The following is a 12,593-nucleotide window of genomic DNA, read 5'->3' as shown; positions in this document are numbered from 1 at the left end:
ACTGTTACAAAACAGCATGAGCCACGTCAGAGAAAGCTTTGGAAACTTCACTGGTGGCTGTTGCACTGTTGTTTTCCAGACAAGACTGCAGTGACTCACAGCAAAGGGAACATACTTCTGTTTTCTTTTTTTACCAGCCTGACTCACAGGATGAACTTGCCAATAAACCTCCCCACCCTTGAAACTGCTCTTGACTCACGCAGGGGTGATGAGTGGGGAGCAGCACAAGCCTCGTGACCCGTTCATGGAGTACCTAACACTAGTAGGGATGGGATCTCCCTGGGCTGGGAAATGTTCCTGGGACACGCTGGAAGGACAGGGATGGCTTCAGCAGCCACAGTCTAGCAGAGATTTTGCTTCTTTCAAGCTCTGACCCCTCTCCTGAAATGCCTCATCCTGGTCAGGCTTGGAGGCTGTCAGGTTTTCTCTGTGCTTCCTAGAGGATTGCTCCCCTGTCCACAGGACCAGGGGCAGAATGCCACAGGCTGCTCTCCCAAGTTCCTCTCCACAGAAATCAAACTCCTTGCTGCTGTCTCTGCAGCAGGAGTTCAGCTCCTTCCACAGCAGAACTCGGCTCGCCTGGAGCGTGTCGCAACTTTCAAGACATTTATTATTAAACCAAATTTTACAGGTTAAACGTTTTATTACCTCACAGTGAGCTGGTGAGAAGGCACTTGTGTTACAGCCTGAAAGAGCAGAGCTTGCCCAGAGTCCCCCCAGTTAGATCATGGTGGGCAGCACGCTGGTGAGGGTGATGTCCCCCCCGATGCAGAGCTTGGTGACCTCGTTCAGCCTCTTCTCGCGGAAGTTGTACTGCAGCAAGTGCGCGTCGTTCACGGCCACCTTGAAGTGATCCGTCTCACAGAGGATCTGGAGCTGGAATAAAAACCCCAAATCAGCCCCAAAACCACTTGGATTTGTTCTTGGAGGAGTTTTAAGCCCCACACCCGAGCAGGCTGGCCCTGGCTGGAGGCTGCTGCCAGCTCAGTCCAGCCCTGGGGCGTGCGGAGGAGCTGCAACACCAGCGACCTTTGCCTTCCCAAAACTCTGCTGTGCTCTCCCTCCTCCGTGTTTCAGCCCAGTTTCTGCCTCCTCATCCCTATGCCAGTCCCTGAAAGCAAGACTCCACATTGTGACCCTCCTTTGCAGGGAAAAACACCTCGTGAGGAGCTGCCAGCAGGGAAAACACATTACAGAAACCTGTCCAACCACTGTGCAGAACAGCAGTGTAAATAAAGAGGGTTTCATAATCCATGGGGATACCAGAATGGGGGAGAAGTTATGGCCTGGGCAGCTGGAGCTGCAGGAGGGGGGTCAGAAAAACTGGGATATTGTCCTTGCACAGGTCTTGCTGCCCAAACCCTCTCAGTGCTTTTGGTGCACTAACACTGAGCCAGGATGGGTTTTTCTGGTACCTTGAAGGGTTTTCCAGCTTCAAATGGAAACCTGGGAGCTGTCCTCTCCTCCTTCCCCCAGCTGTTTTGGAACATGGAATTGCAGACAATGACTTTCCTGTTGTCTTCGTTGAAGCGGGGGTTGAAGTGGAAGGCAACATCATTCCCTCTCTTGAAATCCAGTGAAAACCTGCAAAAACAATAATGGAGTCGCTATTTTTGCCCCAACAGCCCTGAACTCTGTTGCAGGGCTTCTCAAAAATAGCAGAGAGAAAACCTCAGAGACCCCACAGGGCAACAAGGCATTTGTTTGGTGTAATATTTGATGTTACACCAGGCAGGGGTTATTCAGGAATGGAAAGCAAATTCCAGCCCCCCTGTTCCACCCAGCAATGCCCCATGGAAGCCCCCCACCCTCAGAGCTGGACCCCCCCAGTACCTGTTTGGGTTGGGGTTCACAGTCCCAGTGATGGTGATGAGCAGCCGAGGGACGAGTCCTGCCTGCAGGGGCAGCTCAAAGGGGACTTTCTGGGAGACAACAGACATTTGGTGTCAGCAAAAAATCATGTCAAAAGCCCAGTGCCACCCCTGGGGGCAGCCAGCCCCAGGCCCCTGCCGTGGGACACAAACCCTCACCATGATGGAGCCATTACCATTGGAGGGCTTGGTCCTCCCTGTGGAGCTGTTGGTCCTCCCTGAGGAGCAGAAGGCCCAAATCCAGGGCCACTGGAGGGTTGTCCTGGGGCAGGAAACGACCCTGATGCTGGTGGAGCTCCAGGGAATGCTCCAGGTGCTCCTGGATACGCTCCTGGTCCTGCTGGTCCTCCAGGATAAGCTCCAGGTGCTCCTGGATAAGCTCCTGGTGCTGCAGGGTATGCTCCAGGTCCTCCAGGACAGGTTCCTGGTGCTCCAGGATAAACTCCAGGTGCTCCAGGATAAGCTCCAGGTGCTCCAGGATAGGCTCCAGGTGCTCCAGGATACCCTGGGAAGGCCCCAGGAGCTGCTGGTTGGTTCCCCCAGGAGGGCCAGCCCTGGGCTGGGGGGGCACAGGGGGCTGGGTTGTTGCTGTTGGCCAAGGCATCAGATAACTGGGGACAGAGGAGAGGACAAGGGTCAGCTGGGGGACATTCCTGCCAGGATCACGCTGAGCTCTCCAAAGCCCATCTTTGGTGGCCTGCAGGTGGCCAAGGGCAAGAGCTCGGCTCTCAGCTGCTCCCTGGGCTTTTCCAGAAAAGTGCTGACAGAACTGGAGAGGGTTTGGGGATTGAGCAGCTTAGCAAGGATGTGTTCCCTCCCATCCCAGCCAAAGGTCTCTGCCTCAAGGCCACAGCCACAGCCCCCACGGATTTTTAGAGAAATCCATACTTACAGAGAAACCGTCTGACATTTTTCCTAAAAAAAGAAAAAAAAGGAAGCGTCAGTCATTTTGAACCTGCCCCATCCAAAACCCAAGAGTTTTTGAGGGGAGTTACAGTTCAGAGGCAGTCGATGGGAATTGCTGAGTTGCCATCACGTACCTGCCCAGCAGAGCTGACAGCTCCAAAGAACAAATCCCGGTCTGACACCTGCGGGATAAACGGGAGGCACTGCTGGGAGCAGCCCGAGCACCCCGGGCTGAACCCCCGGCATGAAATCCACCGCAGCTCACAACACTCCCGCTGTTATTCACATCCCCAGCCCTGGGGCACCATCCAGGATTTCCATTTCCATATAAAAAAACCCCAAACGGGACCCCGGGGAGTGCAGGGGCAGCACTCTGCGAACCCAGCCCCGCACATCGGGGACACCCTGTGACACACGGCATGGCCTGCAAGGGGCAGAGGAGGGTGGCAGCCACCCCGACAGGTCCCCTTTCTCCTCCCATGCATCCACAAATGTCCCGTTCCGGCCGGAGGGCGCCGTGGGAGGGCCAGCAGATAAAAGCTGCTTTGCAAGTTTTGTGAGTCCACAAACGCACAGAGAACACACACCTGCCTGTGCGCAGGAATAGCCCGAGCTGGGTTCCTCCCATCAAAGGGAGCATTCATAAGAGAAGGAAAAAGGGAGAGCCAGAAACGGGGGAAGAAAAGGAAAATTCCAAATTTAAAGCAGAGAAGGCGAATTCTCTTTGAAAGAAACGTTCAGATGCACAAAGCTCGCGGGAGATGCGGCTGCCCTGCCCCGGGAATAACAAACCCCCAGTTTCACAGCCAGCAAATCACTCCTCTCCCTGCAAAAACACTGGGGTTTTTTAGGCAGAAATCAGTGACTCTGAGTGTTTGAGCAGCCCACATCTCCCAAAGCTTTATTTGCCTTCAGGGCTCTTTCTAAAGCCCCTGGGTTTGCCAGAGTCCGGCAGGTGAAGCCAGGGGTGCACACACAGCCAGGTCAGGTGTGCCAGCGCCTTGTGCTGCTCCAGGGGGATCCTGCATGATCCCTCTGGAACTCCCTGGGAGCAGCAGCTCTGCTCCCTCAGCCCCCAGGGGACAGCCTGGCCACAGCCTCGTGTGTCCCACACAGCTCTGGGGACACGTCTGGGCAGTCTGGAGGCTGCACCCAAAATCCCCCAAACCCACTAAACCTCTGCCACCATTAATCCTCTGCAGGCAGCCTTGGAGCCCGGTGCCACCTCCTCCCTGTCAGCGCTGGAGCTCTCTGGAAATGCCCTCTGGGTTATCTGCCAGCTGCCATGGGGAGGGGTTTTTTCTCCCACCTTCTTCAGCAGTGATGGATTGCAGAGAACCACAGCACCAGTGAGGCTGGAAAATCCCTCTGAGCACATCCAGCCCAACCATTCCCCCAGCACTGTGTCCCCAAGTGCCTCATCCACACGGCTTTTAAATCCCTCCAGGGATGGGGACTCCACCACGGTCCTGAGCAGCTGTGCCAGGGCTGGGCAAACATTTCCAGGAAGGAATTTTCCCTCATATCCAGTTAAACCTCCTCTAGTGCAACGTGGGGCCATTTCCTCTCATCCTGTCTGTTGTTCCCAGGGAGCAGAGTCTGAATCCCTCCCACATCCACCCTCCTGTCAGGGAATTGTGGAGAGTGAGAAGGTCCCCCCTGAATTTCATTTTCTCCAGGCTGAGCCCTCCCAGCTCCTTCAGCTGCTCCTCATCGAGTACTTGAGCTCTGATTTCCAGCATGATTTGGGCAGCTGAGCTTGAGCTCACCTGGGCTCTCCCTGCCCCAGCAGAGGATCAGCTTCAGAAGCATCCCAGAGCTGACCCCAAACATTCCCTATGTTCACAGCAAGAGGGAAAAAACCTTCTATTTGGGAAAGAAGCATCAGTTCTCTCCCCTTTGGTGCTATTCCTGCAGAATTCAAATAAACCTATTCACTCCTAAACGTCACTGGCTGAATAGAAATATAAAAATGGCTCATATTAAGAAGTATTTCTTACAAAGCCCAGTCAGACTCTTCTGTCTTCCAATATCAACTTATTATAATGGGCTTCTTTCTTCATCCTGCAGGGATCTTGGGGCACGGGCAGGGCTGTCCAGCCCCCCAGGAGTTCCAAACCCCCTCGGGGCTGCTGCACAATCACCATCATCCCTAAATCCAGTGAGGTTTCGGGGCTGTCCAGCCCCCCAGGAGTTACAAACACCCCCCATTCCCCGTCCCTCCATCCCCCCCGAACCAGCCGGGGCTCTCGGGGCTGTCCAGCCCCCCAGGAGTTACAAACACCCCCCATTCCCCATCCCTCCATCCCCCCCGAACCAGCCGGGGCTCTCCGTGCGCCCCAAACCGCAGAGCCCGCGCAGCTCCCGCCCGTCCCACCTCGCTCTCCCAGGGCACGGACGCGCCCCAAACCCTTCGTTTCCAAGGATTTTTGTGCCTTTTCCCCCTGTTCCCCCCGGGATCCCCCATCCCTCACCTGCGTGCGGCGGCTCCGCGGTCGCTCTGGGCTCCCGCACCGGGACCCGCCCGGGGGCGGGGACGGGATCGGGGCCGGGGCGGTGCCGGAGCCGGGGACACCCGTGACAGCGCCCAGGAGCGAGGTGTTTCCCCTTTTTCAGCCGTGACATCACCCACGGGGGATGCTAACAGAGAATATTTGGTTTTTCTGGCGGTTTGTGCCCTGCTCGGGTCCGTTCCTCGCACGGCGGTCCCCGCTTCCCTGCCCTGCCCAGATGTTCTCCTTGCCAGATGTTGACCCGTGTGGCTGCCGGCTCCATCCCCCCAGCTTTAGTGCAGCTCGGTAAAACACTAACTGGATTTTAAATTCTGAACATTTTCCCTTCCTCAAGAAGAAAATAAAAGCTAAAAAATCGTTGTTTTCACCCGACACAGCGGGGCCGGCAGAGGATGGGCTCTGGAAGCTGTTGGAGGCAGCTGGAATTTCAACAAGCCCGATTTTATTTGAGGTTGAGGGTGAATCATCTCTGGTTTGCTCCACGGACTCCACCGCTCACAGCAATGGAAAAGAACAAAGTGATTTTGTGCTGAAATCCCGATCTGCTGCTCCGTGCTGCTGGGAGAAGGCAAAGGGAAGGAAAAGAAATGAAGGGAATTAGAATGGAATGGAGTTAGATTAGAATGGAACAGAGGAGAGGATTTCAGCAGGAAGACACCCACAATGACCATCTAATCCACCTCCCTGAACAATCCCGGGCTGACCAAAGGTTACTGAGGGACTCACCCTCTGACTGCTGTCATTGCAGAGGCACCAGCTAAAGGGCTCAGCTGCAGCTGATATCTCAAAAAAAAAAGGGGCAAAAACCTGTTGATTTTGGCTCTGATTAATTTTAGTATAAATTCCTCTGGGTCAACTCTGCTTATCTAAAAGATTTTTCTTAAAAGAGGGCAGCCTCCTCTCCATGGGGGCTCCAGCCTGGATTTTAACACCCTTCAGCTTCATGCAATGCTTGTCACAGGGATTCAGACTAAAGCTGAGGGTGTAAAAATGCCAGGGATGCCCGTGGGAATGGCTGGTAATTGAGTATTTCAGGGAAATATGTCTATTATACTTAATGTGTATTAAGTAATAGATATTAAGAATATTAGTGCATAAGAAATGCTCTTAATTAGGGAGTGCTGCCTCTCACAGCACCCAGCCCACAGCAAACAGACACTGCAATGTCTTTGGAGGTGTTTTAGGGCAAAGGGACCTGGAGAGGATTCAAGGCAGCAAAGCTGAAGGATCCCTGATCCATGGCAGGAGCTTCCTGAGCCTGTAGCTCAGACAGGGCTGGATGAACTCCTTAGAGCACAGGTTTTCCCTTCCTCCCTAAGATCCCTCAAGATGTCTTTGGGAAGAAAGATTTTCATGGAAAACATGTATTGCTGTTTTCAGGATTTTGCTCAAAGGCTTCAAACATCAACCAAAAAGGTTTGCCTGGTTTTTATTTTGCCTGCTCCAACGCCCTGAGGTTTGTACTTTCAGTTGTGCAAGACACAGAATTCACAGAATGACTCAAAGATCATCGAGCCCAACCCAACACATGGGGATAAAGAAAATTTGACCAAAAATCAGTGGACACAGAAATCAAAACCAGACCTAATAAATTCCTTAACTGAAATAACCCAAGCTGCAGCAAGGATGATGAGTGAGGTTGGATGGGGCTTGGAGCAACGCGATCTGGGGGAAGGTGTCCCTGCCCATGGAACAAAATGGCCTTTGAGGTCCCTTCCAAGCCAAACCATTCCACAATTCCCTGATTCAGCATCCATGGGGTGGGAGCTGGAGCCCTTTGCACGCAGAGCCAGTGATGCTCCTCACCTGACTCATCCCAGGGTGACTCACAGGACACCCAGGCGCAGCCACTGAGCTTCACAGCTCTGCCTCTGGCATCCAGGGAAGGGGAAGGTTGGTTTATGGCCAGGAGTCAGCAGAGCAGGGCTGGAACACCCTGCTTTTGAGGGAGATGTAAGGCACACATCTCCTCACTGCCTGGCCATGCAACCCTGGCTCTTCCAAAGTGGGTAAAGAATCAGTCATGACCTCAAAAATCGATATATTCTGTGGGTTTGACATTTTTTTAAGCACTCCCAAGTGTCTTGTTTGCTTTAGAGAATCCTCAATGTAAAACAAAACCCACCTTGGTAAATGGAGGGTTTAAAGCCCCAAACTGCAAAGCCAGGGGGTGGGAGATGGAGCAGCCAGGGAGGTGGATCAGCCATGAGACCACCCCATTTTTGGGGATGTGCTCTCAACCTGCCCCTCACTGCAGCCAAACCCTTCAAGCACGAGTTGCTTTCCCCATTTTAGAATTCCCAGCATTTCTCCAATGCCAAGGGCCAAATGATGCCTGACAGAGGCTGGGGCTGCTTTGGGGAGGTTGATGTTCCTCCCTGCAGCTGTGGAAAAACACCCCACTGCAACAGATAATTGATCTCTGGAAGTGAAATACCTGTAAAGCACTCATTTGGATTACTGAATAACTTTAGAGCAGCAATGGAAAATAATTAACAGAAAGCTGCTCCTCTCTTCCTGATGGCAAATTAATTGGGGGAAACCAATCTAGAGGGCAAGAAGCTGCGTGGTGTGAGAGATGCACTTCCCTCCCCAGAGCAGAAGCAGCCACATCCCCATTTCCCTGCCTTGTGATTCCTGATGTGTGTGGGACTGGCAGCAGCCGCAGTGTGCAATGTTTGGGCTGCAGATCTGCCACGGGGGCCGTGCTTGGCGCCATCCCAGAGCGCTAAATTCAGCCTCCATCTCTGCCTGTGCCACCTCCCAGGCTGGGGAGCTGGGACAGCACCCCCTCCTTTCTGCCTCAGAGCGGGGAGGAGGCTCTGAGGAGCCTTTGTGGTACTTCCCTGAGAGGTCACTGCGGCTCCAGCCCTGAATTCCAGTGGCTGAGGCACCTCTGACTCTCCTAGGCAATAAAAAAGGGCAAAATCACAGCAAAATCAGGAGATGGGAATCCCCTCTGTGACCTGCCAGACTTGAGCAATTTCATCCCAGGACTCCTGAGAGCAGGGATGAAGAGTCATCCTCCTCCTCCTCCTCCTCCTCCTGCTGCCCTTTTGGGGACTTGGTTCATTCCAGAGCATTCTTGGCTGCATCACCATCTCCCCCTCCCCAAACCTCACTCTGCCCCAGCACTGGGGAAAAACTCCATCAGAGGAAGGCTGAGAGCTTCAGCAGCTCAAGTTTGATGGCAAAGAAAGGAAAACCAGTGGATAAGGAGCACCACCCCAGCCTCTGTGTACAGCAGGTCTGGGCTTGCTCTCTTTAACCTCTTTTGATTCTTTTTATAAAGCACCAAAGCAAAACTCCTGCCTTTGGAGCTCCCTCCTCCTGGAAAACACGAAGCTGCACTGCCCCAGCCCCTTCCTGCCCTGGCAGCACCAGGACAGCTGCACAAATCCACCCCAAAAATCCACCCCAAAAATCCACCCCAAAAATCTCCACCCAGCTTCTCATGCTGAGGCTGTAGATGAGCAAAGCCCTGCTGAGGCTTGAAGCTTTTATATGATTAAAGATGAGGAAATGAGAAGCACTTTGGGGCTGGCATTCAGATCTGAGCAGTAAGTGAGTCTGAGTCTCGTAGCAATTTGTGTCAGCAGAGATTTTACAGAAGTCCTCACACTCCCCCTGGCTTTGAACTTGATAGAAATTCCATCCTCCTCTGCAGCCTGGTGCCCAGGGGCCCTCATGGAGCATCCTTCATGCAAATGGGATTAAATGAGTGCATGGAAATGCCTACAGTGACCCCAATGCTGCTGCAGATGGGGCCAAAGCCCCCCTGGCTCGTTGCCATCAAAATCCAAGATCCTGGTGCTTGTCTTGCCCACTCTCTGTGCTTGTGAGCCAACCCTACAGAAACTGCTCCAGCCTAAAAAGCTGAGAGGAAAAGTGCAGTGCTGAAGGAAGGGATTTCACCAGTTCACTGAGGGCAGGGAAAACCCCCCTTGTCTCTGGGGCAGATGCTCCATAAGGAGAGTAAAATCCCTTTTTGACACCACCCTGAGCACACAGGGTTGGGAAAAACATGAAGGGCAAAGGAAGAAAGCCAGGAGAGCACAGCCTCACCCAGCAGAAAGCCTCTGCAGAGTTTAAAACAACTTTATTATGCAGCAATCACAGAATCCTTGAGGTTGGCAAACACCTTTAGGATGCCCAAATCCAACCTCAAAGGGTGGCTTTTGCCAGATCTCAGGAAACCAGAGGAGAGGGAAAGGGAAGAGCTCTGGAGGAGTCCTTTTCCTTCTTTCCTGCACTAGATTTTTGCAGAGCACAGAAATCCATCCTGCTGTGAACCTTTCCACTGAGCAGGGCCCAGGTTGGATCCTCCTGTGTTCCTGTGTTTGTTCTTCCTGCAGCAGCCGGAGCTCAGGCAGCCTCTGTGCAAAGGTGCCGGCTCTGACAGCCTCTCCCAGCAGCACCAGATGTCACTAAAATGTTGGGTTTGCCATTTTTTATCGAGTTCAGTGTTAAAAATAATCAGCAGCAGACACAGCCACCTCTCCCAGAGGCTTTGCAGGGCAGGTGGAGCAGCAGCAGAGCCCTCTGGTGATGAGCAGGATGGTGGAGGGGCAGCACTGACACCAAAATCCAGAGGAGCTTTCACACAACACTCAAAAACTCGTTTTCCCAACACATTATAATTTTTTTTGACCCACTCTGAGCAGTTTTTGCTCGGTGTCACCCCACTCCCACTCTCCTTTTAGCAGCTCCCTACTCTGCCAGCCAGGACAGAGCCCCAGGAGAGGAGCATCGAGGCAAGGGTGGTGACAGTGGCAGCACAGAGCCACAGGTGTGATCAGCCCAGCATTCCAGGTTTATGTGGTGCTGCTTTCTGAGGGGGAAACAGGACAGAATCCAGGCAGAAATGCAGAAATGAGAGCCTGGTGTGGAAGCTGATGAGACTTTGAAGTACCTCAATTAAAAAACCTTCAAGATCAGCAACTCTGTCTGCTTGAGGAGTGCCAGCAAACCTTGGCTTTACAGAGCTGGGCACTCAGGGGGAGCAGCACCAGGGTATTAAAGCAGTAATTTTCCCCACTTTAAGTGAATTTAAACTGATATTCTGCCACCTTTTCTTTGTTGGAGTGTTGCCTGTAACTGAAGAGAACACAGGCAAATTGGAAACAACCCCTCTGAACCATTTGTGTCACTCAAAGCACTGAAATGTGAAATTTCACATCGTGCAAATGAAGCAGGTTCCTTTCAAAAGGCACCACAGCACAGGTTTGCTTTTCATTATCCTTTAAACAGCTCTGAAAAGTGGAATATCCTCACAAAAAGCCCTGGTCAGGGCACACTTCTGGGGTTCTCAGCACGGATCTACCCCAGGACAACACTGCATTGATGAGCCAGGGGTGTCACAGAGTGTCCTGAGCTGGAAGGGACCCACAGGGATCATGGATCAGCTCCTGGCCCTGCACAGACCCCCCAGCAATCCCACCCTGGGCACCCCTGGCACTGCTGCCCAAACCCCCTGGAGCTCTGGCAGTTCTGCCCATTCCCTGGGGAGCCTGGGCAGTGCCAGCACCCTCTGGGGCTAAAACCTTTCCCTAAAATCCAACCTAAACCCACCCTGGCACAGCTTCAGGCCATTCCCCATTCATGCCAAGCCCAGGAATTCCCAAATGAAATCCAGTGTCTTTGTCATCTTCCAAATTTATTTCAAGAATGGATAAATTCCATATTTGCTTTTAACCAGGCATAAACCAGCACAAGTCTCTAAGGTTGATGTGTGATTCTGGTGGGATGGGACACTGGGAGGTTCCCAGTTCCCACATGGAATGAAACTGAGCTGATGCAGGAGTTTAGGGGTTAATTGCTACAGGAATTTCCTCCCCTGATCACAAGAACATGAACGTGCAAGAGCAGGTAAGATCTTGCACAGCCAGCAGGAGGAGGACCTGAAATGAAACCTGGGGTGTGCCAAGGGCTGCTCAACACAGCCCTTCCCTGCCTTGTCATGAGAACACTGGGAAGAGGACAGGAACACAGGCACTGTGATTTTATCTCCCAGCCTCTCATTTCACAGGGAGGGTTCCCTTTGGAAAGTGATAACAGGGAGCAGAACTGTTCCTGCTGCTGCACTGACCTGGGTGTAGCTCGGGACTGATCTGCTGCTCAGGGGACACAAAGTCCCATTGTCACCAAACAGGACACCCTGAGCAACCAGGGAATCTCTGAAACAAAACTGTCACAGAATCCCAGGGTGGTCTGGTTGGAACAGCCCTTAGAGACGATCCAGTTCCACACCCTGCCATGAGCAGGGACTCCTGCCACTATCCCAGGTTGTTCCAAGCCCCATCCAACCTGGCCTGGAACAATTCCAGAGACGGGGCAGCCACAGCTTCTGTAACAAACCTGAGTGATTCTGCAGGCAAGAGTGACCAAAAATATGTTCCCTCTCTGTTACCAGCTGGCATTTTTAGTTAACTCACTCCACTGACCCGTGAGAGCAGAGGAAAAGTTACAGCAGCTCATCCCACTACATCAACCTTGGAAAAAGGAAAACTGGGCCAGCAGTGAGAGAAATAGGGGGGAGTCCCACCAGGGGAGGCACCACCCCTCTCCAGCCCCACAGGCTGCCCAGGGATGGGGGGCTGGGGGTGCAGAGTCCACTGCCCTGCACGGCACAAACACCTCCAGCACCCACCCAGGGACACACCTGGGCCCAAGTCCTCCTGGATCCCCCTGCAGCTGTGGCTGGGATGAGCACACCCTGGTGGGACACTGGGAGTTATTCCTGCTGGGTGGATGAGATGGTTGGAAGCTTTGGGTGAAAAGTGAAATTTGTGTTTTTTCATTGCCCTGATGCTCAGATAGCAGTGCCTGGTGGATAAATGGCTGTTTGGTGTGTATGGAGTTGCCCTCTAACAACTGAAATTCTGAGCTTGACTGTAGAAATAGGGCAGCCAATATCAATGAAAATACACATGGAACATTTCATCCTTGCACAGATGCCAAAGGGCTCTCACTGCACTGGGGCTCAGGACACCCTGCCCATCAGGGTGGGAATGAGATAGTTTTTAAGGCTCCTTCCAACCCAAAGCATCCTGTGATCACCACCTCTCTCTCCTGGGACAGTTTGGACTGGCTGGGCAGTGAATCCATGGACTGGGCAGAGCAATGGAGCTGGGCTCAGCCACAGGAGTGGAGCAGAACTGACACACCCACAGCAGGATGAACCCTGCACTGACCACTCTGCAACAGCCCTGAACAGCTTTTAGTCCTCTCATAGGAATTATAAAGCTAAATATCACTTAGAACCACTGAATCCTTTAGGTTGGAGAAGCCCTCTAAGATCGAG

The 12,593-nt window shown here is 52.9% G+C and overlaps 1 protein-coding gene across 2 annotated transcripts; it reads right to left on the bottom strand.

Moving 5' to 3' along the window:
• Positions 1-636: 636 nt before the first annotated feature.
• LGALS3 (galectin 3) lies at positions 637-5,298 on the bottom strand. Of its 2 annotated transcripts, XM_084207199.1 has the most exons (7): positions 5,252-5,298; positions 2,912-2,959; positions 2,764-2,786; positions 2,048-2,482; positions 1,834-1,922; positions 1,416-1,584; positions 637-876 (listed from the first exon to the last, which is right to left on the bottom strand). In XM_084207199.1, the coding sequence occupies exons 3-7, from the start codon at positions 2,779-2,781 to the stop codon at positions 721-723; spliced, it is 867 nt and encodes a 288-aa protein (XP_084063325.1). In that variant the 5' UTR covers positions 2,782-2,786; positions 2,912-2,959; positions 5,252-5,298; the 3' UTR covers positions 637-720. The 2 variants fall into 2 exon arrangements, with proteins under 2 accessions (XP_084063325.1, XP_084063324.1); XM_084207198.1 differs by lacking the exon at positions 5,252-5,298 and having other exon boundaries at positions 2,912-3,050.
• Between the last annotated feature and the right edge of the window lie 7,295 nt (positions 5,299-12,593).

The sequence above is a fragment of the Fringilla coelebs genome (assembly GCF_963513975.1).
Source record: "Fringilla coelebs genome assembly, chromosome: 6".
NCBI classification, from domain to species: Eukaryota; Metazoa; Chordata; class Aves; order Passeriformes; family Fringillidae; genus Fringilla; species Fringilla coelebs.
This window is presented reverse-complemented; position numbering and strand designations above follow the sequence as displayed.